The sequence below is a fragment of the Colletotrichum tamarilloi genome, assembly GCF_030869305.1.
Source record: "Colletotrichum tamarilloi strain Tom-12 chromosome Unknown Scaffold_128.1, whole genome shotgun sequence".
In the NCBI taxonomy this organism is placed as follows: domain Eukaryota; kingdom Fungi; phylum Ascomycota; class Sordariomycetes; order Glomerellales; family Glomerellaceae; genus Colletotrichum; species Colletotrichum tamarilloi.
Genome location: NW_026849511.1, coordinates 40,539 through 64,953, shown reverse-complemented (window position 1 = coordinate 64,953; position 24,415 = coordinate 40,539). Strand labels below are relative to the sequence as shown.

Below are 24,415 nucleotides of genomic sequence, written 5' to 3'. Positions count from 1 at the left end.
ACGATGCCTTACCCATTCAGAAGAGCGCAAAGTATGTCATCGAGGGTCCCGTCGCCATATGGAGACCGGTTGCTAACGTGAATGGCTTCCAGCGCTGCCAACTTTGACAGCCCAGGATGAACTGGAAAACGCCTCGATTCTCCGCAACGATGCCGACAATGGTCACTTCCGCGGCCTGCCCGCAAGCCGACAGTCGAAGATGAAGGTACTGGGGAAGGTTCTGTCACGATGGGCAATCACGATGGTCATTATTATTTCGATCTACGTCGTCATATGGACCTACTCCAACAAGACTGTCATGACACAAACAACGAAGCGACAGTACAACGCCCTCATCACCGGTCTCTCGATTGCGCTGGGTCTCGCAGTGGCGAGTAGTCTCAACCACATGGTGGCCGAGCTGAGATGGTGGATCCTAAGCCGTCGGTACAGGTCGAAGAGAAAGGTGGAATTGATCTTGCAGGCCGACAACCTAAAGCACACCATTGCATTGGCAGCGAGGTCAAAAAGGTGGTCGATCCATCTTGCTGCCGTTGGATGGCTCATCTTGACAATCGTAAGGGAGTTTGAGGCCTCGTATGGAGCGATGTCACTAACCGGATCGTCAAGGGCTCTCAAGTAGGTCTCGCAGCAATCGGCCTCTGTTACTCGACAGATACAGCCGATAAGCGGGCTCTATTGGTACCAGGCAATGTGTCTATCGCCAACATGGCGTCCATCGAAACTGAGAAGGTCGTCAAGTCCAAGACTCAAGCTCTAGGTGCTCTACAGTACACAGCGAACAGGTCGGTCTTGTTTAGAGTCCCAAGATCCTCCATATCTACGAACTGACAGCTGACAATTTCCAAGCTACGGAACCATTTCTCTAGCTTACGACACGGCGGAAATATCAGCTGCCCCATTAGCCAGAGCGATCCACGTCCCGAGTGATCCCCTGATGTTCTGCACAGATACGGTGTGCAAATATGTCTTTTACGAAACCTCCACAGCCTCCATCAAGGATCCTGACGCCAACCCAGTCACCGTCGCAACAGACCGGAGCGTCAACTCCACGGCGAAATGCACAGCCTGGCCCGTCATAGGCGGCGGCAACGGCACGACTACCAACGTGACGGTAGCACTCGAAAACAACCGATCCTGGGATATCTTCATCCCGAACAGAGGCGGAACCGACCAGACGACCTTCATGACCTACAGCCAGTTCGACTGCGGGACAGGATGCTCCATGGTCATGGCATTCGAGGCATCGGATACCTCACCTTGGTACTACAGCTGCAATGTGACAATCGGTCAAGTCGCGAACGCCACCCGTGCCGAGCACCAGATCGGCGCCAACCTCACGTCTTTGGCCTCAGCCGGCATCGCTCTACAAGGATACGCTGCCTCGTCTTTCGTCAATGATACCAATTTTCAGTATCAGATGTATCCGTCCGAGTCGGTGTTTGGCACACCTATGAATGGGACAACCTCGGATATGGAGGCAATGCTATCGCGGTTTGCTATCGGGGTGGTCGCAATCAGCGCTGACAGTAATACGAATCTTGTTATCGAGGGGACCATGCCTATGAAGGGCACGAAGCTCAACGTCTCACACTGGGGGATGATCAACCTGATTTTGATCCTTACGGCCTCACTTCAGCTTGTTCTCGGCATTGTGGCTGCATTGGTGGCCAACCGGGTCGTGGTGCCCGATGGTGGTGCGGTTGAAATGGCACAGGTGATGAGGACGATGGCGATTCGGGATCGGACGACGAGCGCGCCCAGTGAGAAAGGGTTCACTGGTGAGCCACGGTATAAGTCATTATGGATCTATCGCGATACTCTGGTGTCCAAGGAAGGAGGGCTGTACGACCTGCATATGGAGGAGCGGCGATATCATGCGACAAGTGACTCTGGGATGATTGAGATGAGCCAACAGCGGCCAGGGACGGGCCGTGAGTCTACTGCGCCGTCAACGCCGACGAAGTGACCGGCGAAGTGATGGATGCTTGTGCTTTGATAGTAATCAACGTGGGGTCAACTCATTACTGTCACCAGTTCGTCAGCCCGCTGCTCTGAATTATCCAGATTTATGCAACGTATGCACTGTCATCGGCACTATTGTGCAACACAGTCAAAGCACGGCCAACATCGGCCTAAGCCGGCTCGGTGCGGGACCGGAGGTCTTGAAGGATCTATTCCATTCCCATCCCGGAGTAACCCGGCGCCCACGGTGGCAGACACGGATGCGCGGAGCAACCCCGAGAATGAGACATTTTGCTCATGTTCTATTACGTATCCAAAGCATGTTTTGTGGGTAGCTATTCGGCACACCCTATTAAGGGATTCGAGCGAGTGATCCTGTTGGGAAATCCTCTGACGAATTGCGGCTCCGTGGTCAGGTCCGTTTGATTTCTTGGGGCAGAATTGAGCCTACGAGACCACTTTTGTGATACATTCTGGTACCAAGAGGATCGTCACTTGAATGGAATGGCCAAATAATGATTGGGCAGACGTAGGATCAGGCCACTACTTCTGCATCACGATCCATTTTAATTCACAAGCACACGTTTTTCGGCGCCAGCTCAAAGTCACTCACGACGAATGAAGAATGACGCAGTTGGACTGGTCCGGCAACCGGATGCCAGGCCGAAATGCATAATTAGCTTCGGCCAAGTGAGGGGATTATGCAAAGGTCTAAGCGATCAGGAACTTACCCCTCCCGACGAGCGATATATCACCCTCATGTCTCCCGCATTTTGCACCGTCTGGTGATTTTGTCTTCGTCAAAATACTCACGATTGATATTCTCACTATCATCAACCACCAATAATCACACACCAAACCAAGACCTGGTACGACGCTCGCGTCAAAGAGCCATGGCATCTATCGCAATGGAAACATCTACAGATCGAGGTAAAGTAAGAGAAGAACGCATCCGGGTGTTCAACTCGTCTACTGTGTCCTGCACCCAAATCCTTCTCGATATCTTTCATCGATCGAGAAGCGCACTTGGGTGGGTTCGGGCCCAGGAAATGAGTTGATCTGAGAAATACCGGTGAACTTGATCTGGATAATACCAGCGAAAGGACATGCTTCTTTGGCAATCCCTGCCCCCATGCACGAGTGATGAGAACTTGAGTGTACTAACCCGTGCAGCATCACGCTTGATCTCTCAAAATGTCGACTGATAAGATCACTTTCCTCACCAACTGGTTAGGATTGCCCTGCGCGCGTGATGACTGTTACGAATGTGAGTTGACGAAGTCGTCAGGCACGCTACGCCCTACCACGCCCCGCTGTATCTGGCTCAGGCCAAGGGATACTTCAAAGAAGAAGGCATCAAGGTCGCTCTTCTTGAGCCCAACGACCCCAGCGTATGGATTTCCTGATCGGGATACCTCAAAGAGTGCCCGCTGATCACATCGCAGGATGTCACCGAGATCATCGGTACCGGCAAAGTCGACCTCGGCTTCAAGGCCATGATTCACACCCTTGCCGTATGCTTTGTCCTCATGCGTCCTGTAACATTCCAAACTAATTCCATATTCAGGCCAAGGCTCGCGACTTCCCCGTCCTGTCGATCGGCAGTCTCCTCGACGAGCCCTTCACCGGCGTCGTCTACCTCAAGGACTCGGGCATCACCACCGACTTCCGCTCCCTCAAGGGCAAGCGCATCGGCTACGTCGGCGAATTCGGCAAGATTCAGATCGATGAGCTGACATCGCACTACGGTATGACACCCGATGAGTACACCGCCGTGCGCTGCGGCATGAACGTCTCCAAGGCCATCATCGAGGGCACCATTGACGCCGGCATCGGTCTGGAGAACGTCCAGATGGTCGAGCTTGAGGAGTGGCTCGCCGCTCAGGGCCGTCCCAAGACGGACGTGCAGATGCTTCGCATCGACGAGCTCGCCGAGCTTGGATGCTGCTGCTTCTGCACCATCCTGTACATCGGCAACGAGTCCTTCATCGCCGAGAACCCGGACAAGGTGCGCAAGTTCATGAAAGCCGTCAAGAAGGCGACGGACTTCGTGCTGGAGGACCCGGAGCAGGCGTGGAAGGAGTATGTCGACTTCAAGCCCGTCATGGGCTCCGACCTGAACCGCAAGATCTTTGAGCGCAGCTTTGCCTACTTCTCGCACGACCTGAAGAATGTTCAGCGAGACTGGACCAAGGTTACCAAGTACGGTAAGAGACTTGGTGTCCTGGACGAGAGCTTCAAGCCCAACTACACCAACGAGTTCCTCGAGTGGACTCTGGATGAGGACTCTGCGGACCCTACTGGAGACCAGAAGAGAATGGTTGAGCTTCAGAATGAGGTTTCTTGCCGCGGTGGCTTCCGCCGCTTGAAGCTTCAGTCTGCTGTCAAGGCCTAAAGTTGCCATAATACAGACATCTTAGGTATCGTTTCGATGTGAGATTCCACTAAATCGAGCGCATGCTTGTACCCGCTCCAGGAACAGTCTGTCGTTCTAGATCAGTAGTTGTCATTCTTTAGAGTAAAATGAAAAGAATTCCTGGAAAACTTTGGGCAAATCGTGAAATATCAACCATTCTTTCTACGCTCCCGGTGATCTTATGAAGGAAATCTGAGCACAGTTTGGAGGATCATGAGATTCGACGGAAATGCTCTAAAGTACTCCGAACGTTGGGTAGGATGACAGCGGCAAGAAGAGTGGAAGTCGCCTCAACCAGCTCGATCTTGCTTTGGCCTCTTATCTTGTCTCACATGACTCTATCTGAATTGTGGTGTATCGACCGTGAGACAACGCTTCGCCGGCTCCGGGCTCCGGGCATCACGGCCACCCGCATCGTATTGTCCTTGTGTATGTACGTGCAACATCGAGTCAGCACCGAACCGTCCAGTACTACCACGATTGGCAGGTCCAAACTAGAAACCCATGTGACTGAACCCAAAGCTCAGAGATGGATGGCATCGAGATAATATCAAGTGGGTTGGATGGTCCATCTCTCACCAAGATCCCCGTCGTAGCAAAAGTCCCCTCTGCTGGGAACAATCGCACCATCGACAAGTGCGACATGATTCTGCTTGGCAGACGTCTATCAAGTATCTCATCGAGAAACAAACAGAAGTTTGGCGATACAATTGGTCGCGACCTAATTTCCACGTGATGCCAATCTACGGTTCGCGAGGATCCGCTTGGATCCCGTCAACCATCCGATAAGAAGACCTGTAACATGACGGAAGATTCGCAATAAGACAGACCCATCGACGGTCGGACGAAGCTACGCAAATCACCACCCGTAGACGTCCCAACAAACCCTAGCCGTTATACAAGCATCAGGTGACGACCTGGTCCCTACATGGCACCGCCCGATAAAGCTCACCCTAGGCTATGCTTCTTTTTCCCGCCGCAGACTTAACCGCACGACCCCCGTTAACCCGCACCATCTCTTACTTGAGAGAAAAGGAAACGTTGGTTGGCTACGTAGTACACAAAGAAGTGAGACACGAAGATCCGCATGTCGGGTCGTTTCTGGGCGGCGTCTGGCGCAGGGCGAATCAGAGCCTCAAGGACCCCTGGAGATCGCCTCTCCAAGTCTTGTGGGTAAAAGGTCATTGAAGCTATCCTCCGGCCGGGATTGGTTCTCTCCCCCATGTCCCAGAGACCCGCCAGCGTTGTGGCAGCTCATGCTTAATTTTGAGGCGATATAACCCAATCAACCACTCATGTGAGCGCAGCTAACACTTAGCATTAGGCTGTTCTGCTGCGAGATCAAGGGGAGAAGGGGGAATAAAGGCTGTACGATCATCAACAATGCCCCATCGCCGTAACCTGATAATAGCGACTTGTTGTTGCCTCACAGTTTAAGTTGCCCTTAGGATTCGTTCTCGAAAATGGAACATGGGTCTCTAGCGCAGCTGCTACCTCGCCCGATCCGCAAAGCCACTGCCGTGTCGAGGAGGTGCAGAAGATGTTCCTGGACGGAAGAGGGGGATCGACATCCCAACACCCCGTGTCCGCAGCGCCCAACACGACATTGTAACCAACGCACACCAACGCATCACAGCGACCAGCTCACCAGCCCTGTTGGTCCGGTCTAGTACACCAGCAGTTTTCCCGCCCCTGGGCCCCGGCGGTGAACTTGCGTCTCGACTTGAGGCTCTCTGCGGCCTCCTGGTTGGTCCTCGGCACTTCTCACCGCGGGTCCCTTTAATTCAAACCGCTACAGGGGGCCCACGATGCGTCTCTTCCAACGAGAGCGTCGGGTCATGGATGCGGCTCGCTTGAAGGGCTTGGATTCGAGCTGTCATCGACTGCGGATCTGCCCACCTGCCCGACTTGGAAGGGTGAATGGCCACTCGATGCGGTCACTGCGGAAGGGAAAAGGAATAGTTCGTAAAGCAGCTCAGATAGCGTTGCTGCAGTGCGCTGGATCATGGTCCATGGGATCATGCAGATGGACGAAGGATGGTATAAGACCGGTCGGTCTGCTGCACCTTGGATATCGTGTTCATCAAGCATCGCCTTCAACACTCAGCTAGGCTTCTCAATCATATCACAGGTCACAGCCATTCGTTTAGACACCATCCACTCGCTCACTATACAACTCACTCGCTCATCTCAACGCCTCACTGACACCCAAACCCAACGTCACGATGCACGCCGCAACAATCCTCGCCCTCCTCCCCCTCGCCGCCGTCGCGGCTCCCTCACGCCGCGCTCAGCCCGCACCCCTCATCAAGCCGCGGGGCGCAACTCTCGTGGCGGACAAGTACATCGTCCGCCTCAAGAATGAGGCCAAGACCGGCGCTCTTCAAAGCGTCATGAAGACCTTCTCCGCTGACGCCGACCACGTCTACAACTTTGCCGGTAGCGAGAGTGGCAGCATCCCCTACCTCCGCGGATTCGCGTCTACGCTGAACGCGACCGAACTCGAGAGCCTCCAGAATGACCCGGACGTCGACTTTATCGAGCAGGACGCCATCGTGACGATCAAGACTACGCAGAGGAGCGCGCCATGGGGTCTTGCCAGATTGTCCAGCACAGCGCCGGGTTCGACTACGTATAGCTACGATGAGAGCGCCGGAGAGGGCACCTGTGCTTACATTGTAGATACCGGCATTGATATCGAGCACCCAGTGAGTCTTCGACCAACCTCATACCCAACAAGCGAGACCTGCAAAGCTGACCTCTTCACAGGACTTTGAAGGCCGCGCCACCTTCCTCGCAAACTTCGCTGACAGCTCAGACACGGACGGCCAGGGCCACGGCACCCACGTCGCCGGCACAGTCGGCTCCGCAACCTACGGCGTCGCCAAGAAGACCAAGCTCTTCGCCGTGAAGGTCCTCGACTCCAACGGCGAGGGCACCAACTCGGGCGTCATCGCTGGTATGGACTTTGTCGCGACCGACGCCGCCGGCCAGACGGGCTGCGCCAAGGGCGTCGTCGTCAACATGTCGCTCGGCGGGCAGACCTCAACGGCCGTGAACCAGGCCGCTGCGGCGATTGTGAAGGCGGGCCACTTCTTGGCTGTTGCTGCGGGCAATGAGGCGGCGGATGCATCTACTTCTTCGCCTGCGAGCGAGGAGAGCGTGTGTACTGTCGGGGCGACGACCAAGACTGACACTTTGGCGGAGTACTCCAACTTTGGAGCTTCTGTTGATATCCTGGCGCCTGGCACTAACATTATGAGCACCTGGCCCGGTGGAAAGACTGTAAGCTTACCCCTTTTCACGTGATGTTTCCCATCTATGATGATCTCTCCGAGGAAAGCAGACTGACTCGTGAATGTGTAGAACACAATCTCCGGTACGTCCATGGCGAGCCCCCACATCGCCGGTCTCGCAGCCTACCTCCTCGGCCTCGGCTCGGCGCCTTCGGACCCCGTCCAGCTGTGCAGCTACATCGCCGAGACGGCGCTCGACGGTGCCATCAGCCAAGTGCCCCGCCAGACTGTCAACAAGCTCGCCAACAACGGCTTTGCTGGAAACGGCACCGCCAAGGCCACGGACGGTTCCGTGGTTGGCAGACAGCTGAACAGGAAGTTCGCCCCTCGTGCTTAGATGAATGGAGACGAAGTTGAAATAGCGGCGATGGAGTTTCCTCAGTCTGGCGTAAAGCCGTATAGACTGGACCGGTAGCATTGGGGATGCGGCGGACGTAACGACGACACGGCTTTGGGTTCTCGGGAAGGGCCCGGCTTATGACATTCTATCATGTAGATTAGATTTCACTTTGAATCTGTACAGACCATCCTCTTCAACGAACCATGTGTGAATTGCCTCCACCTCCATTGGACAACCCATGCACTAACCTAGTCCACCATTCTAGGTACTTGGTGAATGAGGTGCAAATCGACGAACCGATCACTTGCATGTGTTGAAGTGGATGGCTTTGAAAGTATTTGCTGAATAATTCTCCCCCGGCTAAACTCATTCGTCATTAGGGAAAGGCTACAAAATCATGAACCTGTCGCGGCCTTGGCGGCCTGTTGTCCTGCTATTCTTCCGTAGACCACGCATTCGAGCAGTGATGAGCCTCCCAGGCGGTTGTCGCCATGGATACCGCCAGTAATTTCTCCAGCAGCCCACAGGCCATCGACAGCTGTCTTGTCCTTCCTCAGCACTTGGGCATTTTCGTTGAAAGATGCGCCTCCCATCGTGAAATGAGTGATGGGCGTGACGCGGCCCACGCATACTTCCTCTTCGCGGTTGGCCTCGCCAGCCGGAAGCCTCCATCGGCCAAACGTCCGTCTTCCAAAGGCCGAATCGGTGCCTGACGCAACAGCCGCGGCGTACTCGTCTACCGCGGCGATGATAGCCGGACTCAGGTCCTTAACCTTCTTCTTCTCCATCAGGCCCTTCCACAGGTAGAAACCCAAATGACCCTCAGAGACCTCAATCGTACCAGGGTCCATAAGCAAGGTGATGTCCCACTGCTTGACGTCGCCGTCCTCTTTGGGTGGGAGGTTCATAATTGCTTTACTGACGTGTTCCCTCGTTTCCATCTCGTTCACGAATCTCTCGCCCTTGTCCGACAGCAGAATGCCGCCCTCTCCGCGTAGCATCTCGGCCGCAAGAATCTTGTACCGGACCTCGGGGTCTTTGGGGTCAACGAACCCTGTCGGGTGTACCTGTACGCTGTCCATGTCGACAAACTCTGCGCCTACTGCCTCCAATATACCATGAGAAGCCGGTCGTGCATCGTTCGTTGATGGAATGCCTGCCAGGTCCGGGCGGTACTTGGCAAGAAGTCCGTTAGCGTCACCGGCAAACCCACCGACGGCAAACACCACAGCACCATCCAAGTCGTGCTGTTCGCCGTCTTGTACGTATTGCACACCATTCACAACACCATCTGTGACACTGAGCGATGTGACCTCAACAGAATTTGTTAGTTGGAACTCGGGATTCTCCCCAAGCTTCTTAAGCAAAGTTGTCACGATAGCTGCTCCTGGCGGGGTTTTGCCGGCTCCTCGGTGGGTTCGAGCAAGGGAGTGTCCACCGAGAGGGGCAACAACGCTCAGATCAACACCAATTTCGTCGACGAGCCAGGTGACAGCTTCCGCAGAGCTCTCGGTCAAGAGCTGGACGAGCTTTGGGCGCTGAACCACACCCTCACCTTGGGCGAATCGCTTGCCACCAGAACGGACAGTGTCGTCGTAAAAGAGGTGATCCTTGTCCACACCGGCGGCCTTTTGAAAGCGGGTCCCGGCGCCGTTGATGCCGGACGATGCCTTGATGCTGTTGCCGCCAGGCTTCGGGGCACGGTCGAGCATCCGGACCGATACACCGGCCTTGAGCGCCTCCTGTGCTGCGGACAGACCGGCTAGGCCGGAGCCGACGACAATGACTGGTTTGCGGGTTGACTGCGCCATATGAGCCAATGATGAGAATCGTGCGGTGTGTGAGAGTATGTTCAATGCGTTGCTGATGGGACGGTGGTATAGCATGCCCAGGATGGCTGCGAATATGCCAAAGACGAGAGCAATGATGTAGCGGCGGATCGGACGGATGAACATTGCAGTTTCAATGGGAGAAAGGTACCGGCCGCCTCGTGAGTAAGATTGCAACTATATAGTGATGAATGCCAGCCATGTCTCCGGAGTACTGTGGGTAATTGGTGACATGTCAGACGATTTTGAGTCGTACGATGTCGTCGGGAGAGAAGGTGGCCAGATTCGGAAGCTTCGAGGTGGGCCTCGGTGAGACAAGTCGGGATACCTGGATGAGCGGGGTATCCTTCGGTGAAGGTCGGTAAGTCCAGCTTTTTCCATTTCCTCCCTCTCTCTTTCCTTCTCTTGTGACTTTTAAACTGCCTAGGTACCTAGGGAAGGTGCTGCTTCTTGTATCAGTACCTAGATACCTTGTGGAAGAAGAACCTCAAATGTTAAAAACTGCAGGACCACCGAAGTGCCACGTGACTGCTTCTTCCCGTCTTCCATGTCCCCCGCCAACGTCCAACATCCATTGTCCAACGTCACGACAGCCTTGCGGTCAGACTTTCATGACATCTCATATCTTTATCACGCTCAAGGAGGCTCAGAGGCCACTTGAAAAGAGGCAAGTGATGTTCCTCTACTGCACCAGCGATCGCATGGCACGAATTCACCACGCCTACTGGGGATGAACATTGAATAGATACATAGCCCAGTGTGCAGCCAAAGCAAGTGGCAATGAATCTCTAGTAGTAGGTTGATGTAGAAAGTGCTAATTGTTACTAACCACATGCAGGCAACATGATAGTCTCTCCTGGTGGCTGCGGCTCCCTTCTCAGTCATTTCAGCAACTTGACGCCCGCGTCTTCTAGAGCTGTCCTTTTGAGACTTCACGATCTCCGAGGTTGTCGATGCCACAGATAGTTCTTATGACCGAATCTTTCGCACCTGGTCACGGCAACTCATTAATCAACGTCACCATGACCGACTGCCGCCTGGTGCGCTCTGTTGTCGAGATCTTTCGGGCCCAGACGGAAAAGCATGACAGCCCCTTGGAACAGTCGAGCGACCTGAATCACTTGATCCAAGTGGCCCTAAGTATCCATGGACGGATCTGCCAAGGGAAGGGCGAAAGAGCACGCAACTAGAAGCACCGCAGCCATCAGCGCTGCTTCGCAAGTCGAAGGCGTCAAATTCCCCACGAGTGCCGGACGGAACGATTCCAAAGCTAACACCCTTTGATGAAGACCAGTCACCACACGTTTCGACATGGGCATTCTGGGTTGAGCCAGTCAAATTTCCACCGTTGCGAGGTGTATTGCAGAAAAGGCGAAAACAGTTTGATACACGAGTTTTTGTGCCATCAAATGTCGCCCGATCACTTGCTGGTACACTGACAGAACCCCGAACTGGCTCGGCGGGCTTACAAGGAACACCGCCCAATGACCGACATTATGGCCGAGCAGAAAGTCGGCTGCCGGGTCCGAGCCCGGCCAGTTCGGAGTTGGCGTATGTGGTAGAAAAATATCCTGAAAGTCGCCAATTCCAACTGCTCTATTCACATCAGGGCGGCCTTGCTGCAGCGAAAGATTCGAGAATGTGTCTTGCGACTCTAGTCAATGTCGATAGACGCATACACGTCCCCTCTTTCCGGCACCGGCGACACACTGGCTTATCTTCATCACACTAGACAAGTTGTTATTTGGAGACCTTTCAGCGCACTTTTCACCAACCTGTAGAGCCTTACTTTGACGCGGCCTTCCTTACACTGGAGACAGCCATGATGAGAGTTGACATCGGATCGCCGTGACGGCATTGCAACCGGCACAATCGCCGTACACCTTATCCGGTTAATGTCGCGGACTGACTGCTACAGGAGAGCTACAAGCCGTAGTAACCATTCGTCATGGTCAGACTTCCTCTTCAATGAGTTCCGTGAAGCAGCTCTGCTTCTCGCCGCTGCTTTGTGGCACCCAGCTGTGCAGGATGCATGCCCCTGTCGTGTTGACAGAGAGCTAGCCAATCTCCACTAGGTGTCGCTGCACAACATGGTCCCTCCAGCACCCTAAATCATTATCCAACAACAGTCAAGGTGCCAGAGTGGTTAATGGGCTGCCCTGCTATCGGATTTTCTGATTTCAGCTTAGGCAGTGGCTTCGGTCGCGCAGGTTCGAATCCTGTCCTTGACGTATAAGCAATATTGGTCGGCGATGTTTTTTGAAAATGACGACGGAGTTCGCGACAATATTTTGCTTCGCAGATATACGCATACTGTGATAGTGGCTGACTCTGCTATAGGAAAACCTTCCTTGTCAAAATCGTGTGGGAGGGCTATCGAATTCATTCAAAATGCATGGAAGATGACACCAGGATACCTTGTTGGTTGGGACGCGCCTGGTGGGCCTCGTTCGGTGAAATTGACTGCGAAGCAATGACCTTTTTCAATTTTCCCGTCTATCATCTGCCGCGTCCTGGGGGCTGCCTGCAAGCCTGTCACCGAATTTACTCCTACAAGCGATACTACCATGGAGCGCAGCAAATGCGGCCGACCTCCTGGCTGGCTATCGACCGAAATACCTCGGTGCCAAATCAACACGACTCCCCCTCGCATTGTCATTAGGGGCCGCTTGTCATTCGACCTACGACGGAGTGCTAGACTGCATCTGTTTTACTTTAGCTACACGAAGAAACGGCGGACGCCTCGCCGGGGAGTCAATTGGAGACGTGAGGGTTGCATCCGCGCCGTCAGCAACCCCAAAAAGAAATCTTATCAATTCCCTTCCAACCATCCTGCCAAACAATCAACACTGGTCGTCGAGATGCCACGGGCATGCATGGGTAGCCTGAATTTTGGGTGCTGCCGAGTTATCCGGTGGTGATCGTTGGCGCCTCCCTTCTTGGCATCGGCTTCCGCTCCTAGGCATGCAGGCAATAACGGCTAAATGCAACTGTTTGAACTTTGAAGTTTGTAGGCTAGGATCCCAAAACGCATCTAGCTTTGGGAAATGCAGTAAGTGCCTATCGAGGAGGAGACCTCTGACAGATTGTCCTAGCTTCTTTGGCTGCACATCACCCCAGACATTTGCATTCGAACGAGCCGACGGACGGAAAAGGAGGCCCGACGTCAAACTCCGGTCTGCCATCCCATTCTTTCTCGGTTCGGCTCCAGGCTTGACCTGAAATCATTCCCTCTCTGCCAGGCCAGTGCACGGGGGCTGCACCTCAACAGCAGCGAAAAGGTTGGGAATCCACCTCTCAACGCCGCGTCGAAGTGGGACGATTCTTTCCAAAGGAGGACGCATCTCGGAGAAATGGAAGTTGCTTAGCAGCCTTCGCTCTCCCCTGCCACTGGACAGCCTAGGCTTCGTGCAACAGCGCGGCCCTGGAACGCCACGCCGCAGGCGGCTGCTGAGGGACGGGGTCCTGAACAACGTGCTGACGGAGCCCTATGAACCTTGGCATCGCACCATGGACCTTTTAGGAGGCGTCTTTGCGGCATTTCCAGCACAAGCCCTGGACGGAAACGCTGCGAGAGCGGCCTTGGCCATGCAAAAAGGGGGGCTGCGAAAGACAGAATGAGTGACCGTCGTTGGCTTCTCGCCTTCTTGGCAGTTCGAATAGGTTGATGTGTCTGTCGTCTCCTGATCCATTCGGCTTTCGCTCGAGCCTCAATCATTGGCATTACGGACCAAGGGGCTGGGCATCGAAAATCGATCCGCGGCTACCGTTGAACGGCGGCTTGCTCGGGCCAAGGTGCTGGCCAGAGATTGAACAACGACGGCGGTATACGAATTCTCGCCAGTTTGTCGTTGTACGCCGCCTGGCTGAGCCGTTCGTCCAGTCCGTGGCATGGGGGCGGTCGAAGAAGTAGGCGTGGGCCTTTGCGCGATCTTTTGACAGACTTCCCAGGCAACAAAGGTCTAAGTGCATGGGTATTTGATTCACGCTGCAGTGTTCGACTACGCCGCCCGTCAGACATTTGGAATCTACGAGCGCTGTATACTATTCCGCTACTGTGATGGTCGTATTCGTGGCGTTCGTTGACTTCCTTCCCGCTGACTACTCGGGATCTCCTCGATTTCCCCAGTCCGTCGCTCACTAACAACTACTAGTTGCTGCTATCACCACGCAACCCCAGAGCAAAGTCGCTCGCACGGCTCGGTATGCTCCAATGCCACCTTTGGATTGCCAGCTGGCTCAGCGGAGGGAAGAGGGATTTGCAGCTGGCCGGGGAATTGAGAGCCAATGGGTATCTGTTCAGGTGATATTTTGTTAGTGGACTGATGATCCCCCGGAGCCGGCAGTAGAAAAAGGCAGTGATGAGCGCCCTAGTGTGGTGTCACTGTCACCGCTGCGAGAAGAGACCGCAGAGCATCCCACGTCCAGGGTTGCATGACAGGGCACGGACAGGCGCGGCATTCGTCAGAACAGGTGACTTCCACTGTGGCATCTTGCCATGTCTTTGCTCTGGTTTGTCGGTGCCGGTTCGGAGCGAAGATGTCCAGTATGTCCGATACCCAGAATTCACGAATGCCCTCAGAGCGACCCAAACTTCGAGGTCTGTCTAGAGTAGCTACTTTGAATCATCATCTGACATGATCAAGGTACGAAGTTACAGGTCCTAGAATGGATAGACGCTTGTCAGTCAAACATCAACTGGGGCTGCCCACGTTCCGGACGAAGGGACGTAAGAACAGTGTATGGAGACAAGAACTTCCGCGTCGTGGCTTGCTTCCAAATTCCTAGGAAAAGTCGAACTACGTACAATGCCGGCGCAGTCTGGGGAAATAGGCTAGAGGCCACCAGATCTGGGGAAAAGGCAATTGCACGCCAACACGCATGATGGTTGTCCAGGGCAGGGAGGACCCCAAAGACTACAGCGGGAGCCCGAACACATGTCGTGGTTCGTCCAGCGCCTGGTGCCATCATCGGACCATTCGCACTAGAAGGTGTGTATTTCGACTCGGTATATGCATACATACACGGAAGCAATGGGACTTGGCCTTTTGTCGATCGCGTCCACGGCAAAGGGTGTGCAGCAATCGCCCAAGCTTTCCCCGCAGCCCAGCGCCATGTGGCCGTCGATTGCGCGCTTGTGATGGAGGCCATTATTGGGGTTGATCAACCTGGCTACTCCAATACAGCACGGTCATGATGACGCTTTAGATCAACTTGGCTCGACTTTGCAGGCTTTCAGCATACGGACGATGGCTCAGAACCTGAGTAGACTGCATTGCGGTACAGAAGAGCTCTCAAGCCATCCTCGAAGTGTTTCCCACACAGAAAGAGAGGAAATGCCTTGACGCTTGACACACGCCTTAGAGAAACTCTTCGTCCCGGTATTGTATCCGCGTCAACATCTGAAGCCGGAGTCAACGGGGCTTGGGGTGTCTCGAATAGGCTGGGATATTGCCAGTCCACCCCCAGATTCCCCGCAACACCCATCTTTAGGGCACGGTTGATATGGACAGTGACCGGCAGAATGTGACCAGATGACAGATGTATTGCGACAAAGACCGGCAAGAGGCAGAAAGATCTCGCCCAAAGAGCTGGATTGGTTGAAACGCGCGATGCGATGCAGGACCGAAACAGTGGTGCTATGTTCCCACCGTACAGACTACAAACTTGGGGAGTGGTAACCTCCAATCTAGACGGAATTCGCCATTGACAAGATCACTATAGTTGATCGGCCCCGAAGAGTCTTGGTGTAAGTCAAACCTCCTCTCTTGGACGCTCTCAAGAAGCCTGGCAGCAGCAGCAGCAGCAGCCGCAGCATCGCCAACCGGGCCAGTACTAATATCATACCGACTGCCGGCAGATTATGCCCGCCCACGATCCGTAGCCAAGACGGGGAAGAGCCGTGGCGGTAATTTGGCCAGTCCCCTGTTGCAGGAATGATTTTTTCATCCAGCACCGCCGAAGTGCTACCCTTGGTCCGCTAGGCCTTTTGGTTCAACCATATTCATGACACACGGTATTATCGATGTGCCGCTACAAGTTACAACTCAAAGGGACCTTTTTTGCCGTCCTCCTGTATCGCCCAATGAGAGCGCGACCGCGAAGAGGGAACAATCTGGACGGAATTCGTGGAAGGCCGGGCGTCAGGGCAGAGCATAACGCCAGTCCGAAAACGTTCAGACGGGAGACGCACCTCTCAATTCCGCTACAGTGATAGTTACATCAGGTGTTATCGCCACGCCCTCCCTGCATTTTGGGGCTCAATCTCGTCTTGGCCGGTCGGCCTGCTGCTACTCAGCGATGTATCCGCAATCCCACGCATCGTGTCTGCGTCGGCGTTAGGCTGCTGGACAGCATGGTAAAGGGAACGAGCAGCGCCATCTAGAAACGTCGGGCTATACTCTGCAGATGCGGCCCTCGACGTCTTTGGGGACGGGATGAACGAGACTTCGGCCATATGGTATTTCAGTCGCTAATTAACTGTCCTTTGACAAACGTCAGAGGCTAGGCGCTTTGGGGGTAGCTTTCGACAACAGCAAGCCCAGGCCGCTTATGCAATAATGATTTGCCTTTCATCACCCACCCCCGCTACTTGCTAGTTGCAGACGGCGACCAGAGGAGCCACGCCTAAAAAATTGGAGAAGCTTTCTGGTGACGGAAAAGGTGGGAATGACATCAGTTCGTGGACTGATTTCCCAAGTGGCCCAAGGCAGTCACTCCAAGGCAGGGAGCTATCCATCTCCATTGCTCCTTTGGTCGTCGCATGTTTTCTTGCTGGGTATTCTCAATTGTCAGAATCTTCCGCACCTAGGTATTCCGAACACTGGAATTCGACAGTAGCTCAAACCAGCAGGGATGGGCGAAAGGATGACCGTTCCAAGATGTCTCAGAGCTTGAGATGGCGAGACTCTTCTCTCAAATCGGCCTTCCTCCCCATCATTGGATACCAAGTTTACGAGGGCTGGGCAAGACCAAGTTACCTTCAACAACCCGAGATTTGTTCCCCCGCTACTTGCATCACTGACCGGATGGTCGGGATGTAAGCAAAGACCTGCCGAACTGTTGAAGGGGATGGATCGAGGAGCTGCTATTCTCACAGGGGCTGCAAGCTCACTAATGCGCCAGTCCGAGGGCTGGCCGTCTCCATACGATCTGGGCATGTCGTCGTTGAGCTGGCATGCTGGCTTCGAAGCATATGGCGATGGAAAACCCCTTTACCAGCAGACCCTTCCTTTTCGGCCCGTCTGGCCTCTGGGGAAGACGAGAGGAGGGTTTTATTCGCGCCATTGCGGATTTTCTTCCATGTCATTTCCAGCAGATCTCCCCTTCCAATGGCGGGCTCCGACGCCGTGTCAGTGGTCACTCCACCACCACCCGACATCGCAACCTAAAATATTAAAAATAATGAATCTATTATGGAGCCTCCGTTGCACCCCATTCCCATTTCGTCCCCCGGTTCATTCTTCTCTGGGCTTTAAAGATCGGCCCTTGGAAGCAGACGGCTCGCCTTTCGCCCTCACACCCTCTTAGTCTACCAACTACGCGATCTTACTCGACCCACTCCCTCCCTCTTCCTCCTGCAGACGACGCCTCCTCTCCTCACTTGTCCTCCACGCTGCTTCTCCTCCTCCTCCTCCTCATCCATCTCCAGTTCTCCGCGCCAGTCGGGCCCACGTATCTGTACATACCCCAGACGTTCACACACGTTCACGAAGCTACCGGCCCATCAGCATTCTGCATTTTGCGCTGACCCTCGACCCCGGCTTCCGTTCGTCCTGGCTTGATCGTTTCTTGCCTCGAACCCCGTTCTTCCCCCATTACTTAAAGACTGCTCCCCACCCATTCCCCGGAGTCGAAAGAAACCTTCCTTCATCAAAGTTGTGTGCCGTCTTCCGTGGAGTTTGCCTACTCTTGCTACAAGATACCCCCCTATATTCATTCTTCTCCTTGGTTACATACTTACCTTATTATCTCTTACACCCGGAAGACTACACACAATGGCCACACACGAGGCTCACCACAACGCCGTCCCTCCACAGGACGTGGAGAAGGACGTGCATACCTCTGGTGCCGACCACTACAATGGTGCCAATGGTGCTCAAGTAGGCCAAAACACATATTCACGACAAGCCGGGCCTTTCTCCCGCGTTGCCGACTACCGGAACATGACTGAAGGAGAAGCGCAGGCATTCGGTGGTTCGCTCCAACCCGGTGTATGGAAGCCGTACGAACACAGAAAGTTCGCCAACCCAGCACCACTCGGTCTCTCAGCCTTCGCCCTCACGACGTTCGTCCTTTCTTGCGTCAACCTCCACGCTCGCGGCGTGACTGCGCCCAACATTGCCGTCCCCCTCGCTTTTGGATACGGAGGTCTGGTCCAGCTCCTCGCTGGCATGTGGTATGTCCAGATTTTCCTTCCCATGTTTTCTTTTTCCCTTTTCCGTGCCAGGGTCCCCAAAACTTCCCCAACATCTCATCTCAACCGTCTCCACGATGTCCCCCGCAAGCGGAAGCTCCGGTGCGTTCATGTGGAGCATGGACGCGCTCCTTTGCGCCGGAGTGGACCTCGAGCTAGACACACAAGCATGGGGGACTCGGGGAAGTTTGGTCCCCAGGATGCTTGCCTACGCCCGGGACCAGGGGAACCTGTGGAGAAGCTTGTGTAATACGAGCATCACAAACCAGTCATCACTTTGCGTCCTTCATCCGCGCCAATGCTGACTGACGGTTGGTCGTTCACAGGGAGATGGCCGTCGGCAACACCTTTGGTGCCACTGCTCTCTCATCGTACGGCGGCTTCTGGATCGCATACGGCATCCTCTTGACCCCCAACTGGGGCATCATCGCCGCGGACGGCCCCTATGCTGCCAACTACTCTGATCACTACTCAGCTGTCGGCTTCTTCCTGACGGGCTGGTTCATCTTCACGACGCTGCTGCTCCTATGCACCCTGCGCTCGACCGTGGTCTTCTTCTCCCTCTTCTTCACCCTCGATTTAGCTTTCCTCTTCCTCGCCTGCGAGAACTACGCCGCCAACAACGGTGCGTTGACCGCATCGCGCAACCTGCAGATATGCGGTGGTACTTTTGGTATGCTTGCCGCGTTTTTGGCGTGGTATTGCGCTCTGGCAGGTCTTCAGGATGATAGGTGAGTTTTTTGTGCATTCTATCCACCCACCTCTCCGCTCGACCGGCGATCGGTTTAGGTCTACGCTAGACCGTGCCGTCATCGTCGCTGTTTCTCCCCTCTCCTCCCCGCCGCGCTACAGCGTAGCACAATGCGCGCGATGTGGATTCAGTTTGCTAATATTGAAATTTTTCTACAGCAATTCCTTCTTCCAGGTTCCTGTTTTCCACCTGCCGTGGTCCGACAAGGGCAAGGAGATTCGCCGGGCCAAGAGCAACGTCGCCTAAGTGTGCGCAGCATTTGCCACGAGAGCTTCGTGTGTTTTTGTTATTCGTTTAATGCGCGGAATATGATGGGATGTGTGCGGTCGGTGCGACTGCGATGATTTAGGATACCCATTTACGAGGGGTGCTATAGCCAAGCTATGTGAACGACGCGAGAGAGTATAGCGGTGCGGCGAAGGGCCGAGCAGATGCAAGGATTCTTGCGGTTATATATACTGTTAATATTATGGGTGAAATGGTCAATGGCGTCTATCAAGTGAACTTGAGGATTGTCTCAATTGCAATGCATGTGGTATCTGCAATAGTCCCCAATCGGGAGTTTTCAGCGACAGGCGCAACAACTTCAACGCCCGTCCATCTCATGCAAAACTTATCTTTCAGTACTCTTCCGCAACACTGTCAAAGTCGGCGACCGCATCGAGTGTTCGGCGCAGATTCGTCGCTCGCTCGACGTCAATACCAAGATGCAGTGACGTCGGCAAGCCACAGGGCCCCCGGGGCGTTGCGGCGATTCGGGAGAGAGCGTCACTGGTGTCTTGGCGATGAAGCGAATAAGCATCCGTATCCGAAGGTATGATTAATTGCGGGAGATGCGCCACTTCGCCGCGCTTTTCTTGGTGCTTCGCGGAGCGGCGGGAGGAACGGACGGGAAGAGGGGGAGGGATGGATTTGGGGGCGGCGCTTGAGGGCTTGGCGTACCTCATTTTTTGGGGGAGATGTGGAGGAGTTGGTGAAGTTAAGCTTGGTTGGTTTTATACTCTAGATATTGGTTAGGAGTTTGAATCCAAGGATTTGTTGCGTGGTCTTAGTTAATGAGGATGGAGAGGTTTGAGTGTAGAGAGTTTCGAAATGGCAAAGATTGGTAGTAATTCATTCGCTCGTTGTCGAGAATCAGTGGTTGAGAAGTAGAATTTGATGGGGGATAAGACTGTGGAGGAACAAAATATCGACGGCGGGTTTGTATGTAAAAGCAAATGTCATTGACTTCACTCGTGCGCAAGTATACTTAAACTTCACTGTTTGGACTTCACGGAAGAGGATGAGTGATGTAGTGGTGTTCAGCTCAATACCAATAGCCGCAACCCGACGAGGCGCGACTTCGTCTGATCTGGATTGACCGCTGAATCGGCTTTAGGGACAAAAGTCGAAGACTATGATCCATAGACATTGAACCTTGAAGGATTTGACCACACTTTAATTGAGTTATCAGAAACTAGGGTTATCGTTTCCGCGTATTCGAGTGTTACATGGCGTTTGATAGCTCAATTGAATGGCTTGAGAGACTCCATCCAAGTCGTGATATCCGGGGAATCATCGCCAGAGCCTTCGGGTTCTTCAAGAAGCCCGACCCCACATTGCGGGAGGGTGAAACGATGCAAGTTCCTGGTACATAAAACGAGCGTTGTGCATATCTCGCCAAAATTGATGGATTGTAGCGCCGTCATTGGTCAAAGTATCGAAGTGCATGACTTGTGCGTCCCCATGGTCTGCACAATTCTGCATAACTTGATGCTGTGGTAGCTCTGCCGTCTATCGTGTCACTCTGGACGGCTTCTTCTGCGTCCGTGATCTGGTGGACGACTTATGCTTGGAAAGACAGTAGTATATCTGGAGCATGCGCTTCAGAAGCTGCGTTTTTCTTTTTGCTCTTCTCCCTCATTCTCACAGTCTATATTGACTTGCGTTGGATTTTTGAAGTCCTTTTCATCTGCAATTGAAAACAACATATAAAAATGTTTATCGCTTTCGAGTCTGTGACTATGTATCACGGGCTGTGGCTCATCCCGTGTGCTATCATTATCGTAAGTGTCGAATTAGCTTCACATACTATACGGAAACATAGCTAATCACTCACAAGACCATCTTCTACTACACTGCACTCGCCGTCTACAACATCTACTTCCACCCCCTCTCCTCCTTCCCAGGCCCACGTCTCGCAGCGGCAACACCATGGTGGACAGCACTCTCCTACCTAAACGGTCGCACTCCCTACGACCTTCTCGAGCTACACAACACCTACGGCCCCGTCGTGCGCACATCCCCCGATTCCCTGTCGTACATCAAGGCGCCGCAGTGGAAGGAGATTTACGGGCACAAGGCGCCCGGTCAGCTCGAGTTCAGTAAAGACAGTAAGTATCATTCTGCGCTCAAGGGCGATGCAGTGATTATAAATGCGGACCGGGAGTATCATTCGTACATTCGTAGGTTGTTCGCGCATGGCTTCTCGGAGAAGGCTCTGAGGGAGCAGGAGGAGGTGTTGAAGGGGTTTGTTGATGTCTTGTTTGCGAAGCTTGGGGAGGTGGGGGAGGGAGGACGGCCTGTTGATGTTGTGGAGTGGTATAATGTAAGTTTCCTTGATATCGGCGGTTTAACAGCGAGCGCGTCAGGAGAGGGATTGTGATACTGATGATATCTTGCAGTTTCTCACCTTCGACTTCATCGGATTCCTCAGTACGTTTGCCATTCCATCTTCCGTGTGTCATCAACTCTAGCTTCCTATCTGACACTATTTCTTTGTAGCCTTTGGCGAGTCGTTTGACTGCTTGACAACGTCGACCCTTCACACTTGGGTCCAGATCTTCTTCGCCCTGGCGAAGTTCATGTCCTTCCACCAGGCCATCTCCCGTCTCCCCAAGTTGCTCCAGCTTCCCGCGACGCTGTTGACGATGCCGAAGACTATCTCTAAGGATGTGAAGACGCTGAATGAACTTCAGAGTGTAAGTGAACCACTGATTGAAGCTCCTCGGTGTAGCTTGAGTGGTCCTGCCTCTTGAACTATGCTAATGTCTGGATTGAAACTTCCCAGGAGAAGGTCCAGCACCGGCTCAAAACGGAAGCGACCGTCCCTGATTTCATGGAGAGGTTGATTTCGGCGTACAACGCGGGGAAAATGTCGTATAAACAACTCGAAGGGAACTCACAGATCCTCATCGCTGCCGGGAGCGAGACCACTGCGACTTTGCTCGCAGGTAAGCCGACATGTTTCCAACCACCACAGTCACGCTTCATGAAGGAACAGGTAACCCATAACTGACAACATCACCTAGGACTCACATACCTCCTCACCCAGAACCCCCGCGTTCTCGCCAAACTCACAACTGAAGTTCGCTCAACCTTTTCCCACCCAGACGAAATCACCTTCACGGGCGTCAATAGCTGCAAGTACCTCCTCGCCTGCATCGAAGAGGCTCTTCGCGTCTACCCGCCTTCCCCGCAACCGCACCACCGCATCGTGCCCGCCGGCGGCGCGACCGTCGACGGCGTTTTCTTGCCCGAGGGCACGGCAGTCAGCATTCCCATCTACGCTGCCTCGCACAGCCCCCTCAACTGGACGCTGCCGGAGGAGTTTATCCCTGAACGATGGATGACTACAAAGGATGATAGCAACAAGAACGGAGCAGCCGATGAGGATGTGGACGTGCGGCTGTTTGCTGGAGACCAGCGTGATGCGTCGCAGCCGTTCCAGGTTGGGCCGCGCAACTGTATTGGTAGGAATTTGGCTTATGCCGAAATTAAAATCATCATGGCGAGGTTGTTGTGGCAGTTTGATATCGAGAATGCTACAGAGGGGGATTGGATTGGGACGCAGAAGGTGTTCATGGTCTGGGAGAAGGCACCGTTGTGGGTGAAGTTGCATCCTGTGCAAAGAGATTGAAGATGGATGAGTTCTGGAGATTGGGTTGGCAAAGGAAGGCAAGTTTCAAACGAGGAGGATTTCTTGAGTTTCTTAGTTCACGAGTTCCCATCGGATGACATTCATCTTTACGCGTTCTTTAGAGCGTTGGTAAAAAGCTCTCTGCAATGTTGCGGTTGTTGGATCCTGTTAGGTTTGGTAAAGATAGACACAATACCACAACCAACTGAATGCAAACCCCGAATAAATGATGGCTTAGATTGGTCCTTGAAGCTCTCATCGGTGGTAACGACCGCGACGTAGTTGATAGAAGACGCGTCGAAACCTCACGATGGTGCAACTTGGTTAGTAAAATTCGCGCAATTCGATGTGGATTCACCATTCATCCCCACAAGTATCAAGCACAATAGCTCAGGGGTAGAGCGCTGGGCTCATAACCCAGAGGTCCCTGGATCGAAACCAGGTTGTGCTATTTTATTTTGTTTTGGTGAGCTTTCAATGTTGAAAGCCGTCGCTCTTTTGCGCCAGTTGGGGATTTGGACTCTGTTGCCATCAATTGGCCTCTGAATGCGTTAGTTGGAGTCGGGGTTCCACGGATCCCACGGCTTTCCCAAATGCAGAAGACACTGTTGACTGCCGCTGTACGGAGTACTCTTTACAACCCCACCAATTGGATCGTCCACATGAGCTGTTCAGACTCTACAACTTGCCTCTTTAAGACGCACCGAGAATGTTCAATACCATTGCAGATTAAAATACGAGATTTGTGCTGTAGGTGGCTGACAGTTGATGCAGTCCTCTATCACGCTATCTTCGACATATGCAGGCCGCTGCACCCTTGCCGACTCCGGGTGACCTAAGGCTAAATAAAGTCCACCAAAAGTTAAGGTAGATTAAGCTTATGAATGCGGACGAGGTTAAAAGTGCCACACCCGGCAGCTAAAACGAACAACGGGGCCCGGCTTTGTCGGCTACGGCGGGGATGTTGGACATTGAGAGATACGGATATGAGAGCACATCGACAGCGTCCAGGATGAAGATTAATCTAAGCTCGTCTGCTCACTTTGTTGTAGCGACGTGCTCCAAGACTGTAGCGATGTGCGCTCGGCCCACTGTGATCTTCGAATACGACCTGCGGCCCCACGACCTTGAGTTCGGCTGTCGGCCGAGGGTGATATTGTAGTGATGGTACAAAGTTGCGATTGCTTTTGTCGAGGTATCTACCCTTTTCATCTCTGAATCTCATTCTGAAGCTCAAGACTGGTCTAGCGTCTCTGAATTCCATCTTGATCCATACTTCTCGGCCGAGTATGACAACTGGAAAAGCAGACAAGATGCGAAAGCGAGGATATCTTTGCCGGCTTGGCAGCTATCAAGCAACTCAATTGTTGCGGCAAGCTTAGGCAAAGATCTCCACGAACCACAATGGGCCGGAAATTTCGCTACCCATTTGGGAAGGTCCCAATTTCTCGTGTTCACTCACGATCCGTAGCCCGTCACTTGCAGGCTCGCACAATCGCTATCC

General features: G+C 53.6%; 9 protein-coding genes across 9 annotated transcripts; 5 read left to right on the top strand and 4 right to left on the bottom strand.

The window, feature by feature from the left end:
- Positions 1-3: 3 nt before the first annotated feature.
- CTAM01_14620 (uncharacterized protein) lies at positions 4-1,969 on the top strand (the record flags this gene model as incomplete). The annotated part of the gene is made up of 4 exons (XM_060530619.1): positions 4-31; positions 93-556; positions 610-785; positions 850-1,969. 4 exons carry the CDS (start codon positions 4-6, stop codon positions 1,967-1,969), a joined length of 1,788 nt encoding a protein of 595 aa, XP_060374814.1.
- Positions 1,970-3,159: 1,190 nt separating this feature from the next.
- On the top strand, positions 3,160-4,360 carry CTAM01_14619 (uncharacterized protein; the record flags this gene model as incomplete). The annotated part of the gene is made up of 4 exons (XM_060530618.1): positions 3,160-3,194; positions 3,254-3,356; positions 3,411-3,479; positions 3,533-4,360. The coding sequence occupies 4 exons, from the start codon at positions 3,160-3,162 to the stop codon at positions 4,358-4,360; spliced, it is 1,035 nt and encodes a 344-aa protein (XP_060374813.1).
- A 2,246-nt stretch (positions 4,361-6,606) lies between these two features.
- CTAM01_14618 (subtilase) lies at positions 6,607-8,014 on the top strand (the record flags this gene model as incomplete). Its single annotated transcript, XM_060530617.1, has 3 exons — positions 6,607-7,089; positions 7,151-7,666; positions 7,748-8,014. 3 exons carry the CDS (start codon positions 6,607-6,609, stop codon positions 8,012-8,014), a joined length of 1,266 nt encoding a protein of 421 aa, XP_060374812.1.
- Positions 8,015-8,412: 398 nt separating this feature from the next.
- Positions 8,413-9,972, bottom strand: CTAM01_14617 (flavocytochrome c; the record flags this gene model as incomplete). Its single annotated transcript, XM_060530616.1, has 1 exon — positions 8,413-9,972. The coding sequence occupies one exon, from the start codon at positions 9,970-9,972 to the stop codon at positions 8,413-8,415; it is 1,560 nt and encodes a 519-aa protein (XP_060374811.1).
- A 6,103-nt stretch (positions 9,973-16,075) lies between these two features.
- CTAM01_14616 (uncharacterized protein) lies at positions 16,076-16,303 on the bottom strand (the record flags this gene model as incomplete). The annotated part of the gene is made up of 1 exon (XM_060530615.1): positions 16,076-16,303. One exon carries the CDS (start codon positions 16,301-16,303, stop codon positions 16,076-16,078), a length of 228 nt encoding a protein of 75 aa, XP_060374810.1.
- A 636-nt stretch (positions 16,304-16,939) lies between these two features.
- On the bottom strand, positions 16,940-17,491 carry CTAM01_14615 (uncharacterized protein; the record flags this gene model as incomplete). The annotated part of the gene is made up of 2 exons (XM_060530614.1): positions 16,940-17,233; positions 17,399-17,491. 2 exons carry the CDS (start codon positions 17,489-17,491, stop codon positions 16,940-16,942), a joined length of 387 nt encoding a protein of 128 aa, XP_060374809.1.
- A 352-nt stretch (positions 17,492-17,843) lies between these two features.
- On the top strand, positions 17,844-19,259 carry CTAM01_14614 (GPR1/FUN34/yaaH family protein; the record flags this gene model as incomplete). The annotated part of the gene is made up of 4 exons (XM_060530613.1): positions 17,844-18,244; positions 18,296-18,364; positions 18,589-18,993; positions 19,172-19,259. The coding sequence occupies 4 exons, from the start codon at positions 17,844-17,846 to the stop codon at positions 19,257-19,259; spliced, it is 963 nt and encodes a 320-aa protein (XP_060374808.1).
- Positions 19,260-19,633: 374 nt separating this feature from the next.
- On the bottom strand, positions 19,634-19,960 carry CTAM01_14613 (uncharacterized protein; the record flags this gene model as incomplete). The annotated part of the gene is made up of 1 exon (XM_060530612.1): positions 19,634-19,960. One exon carries the CDS (start codon positions 19,958-19,960, stop codon positions 19,634-19,636), a length of 327 nt encoding a protein of 108 aa, XP_060374807.1.
- A 1,029-nt stretch (positions 19,961-20,989) lies between these two features.
- CTAM01_14612 (averantin oxidoreductase) lies at positions 20,990-22,911 on the top strand (the record flags this gene model as incomplete). The annotated part of the gene is made up of 6 exons (XM_060530611.1): positions 20,990-21,058; positions 21,115-21,600; positions 21,677-21,707; positions 21,777-21,973; positions 22,063-22,225; positions 22,304-22,911. The coding sequence occupies 6 exons, from the start codon at positions 20,990-20,992 to the stop codon at positions 22,909-22,911; spliced, it is 1,554 nt and encodes a 517-aa protein (XP_060374806.1).
- Positions 22,912-24,415: the final 1,504 nt, after the last annotated feature.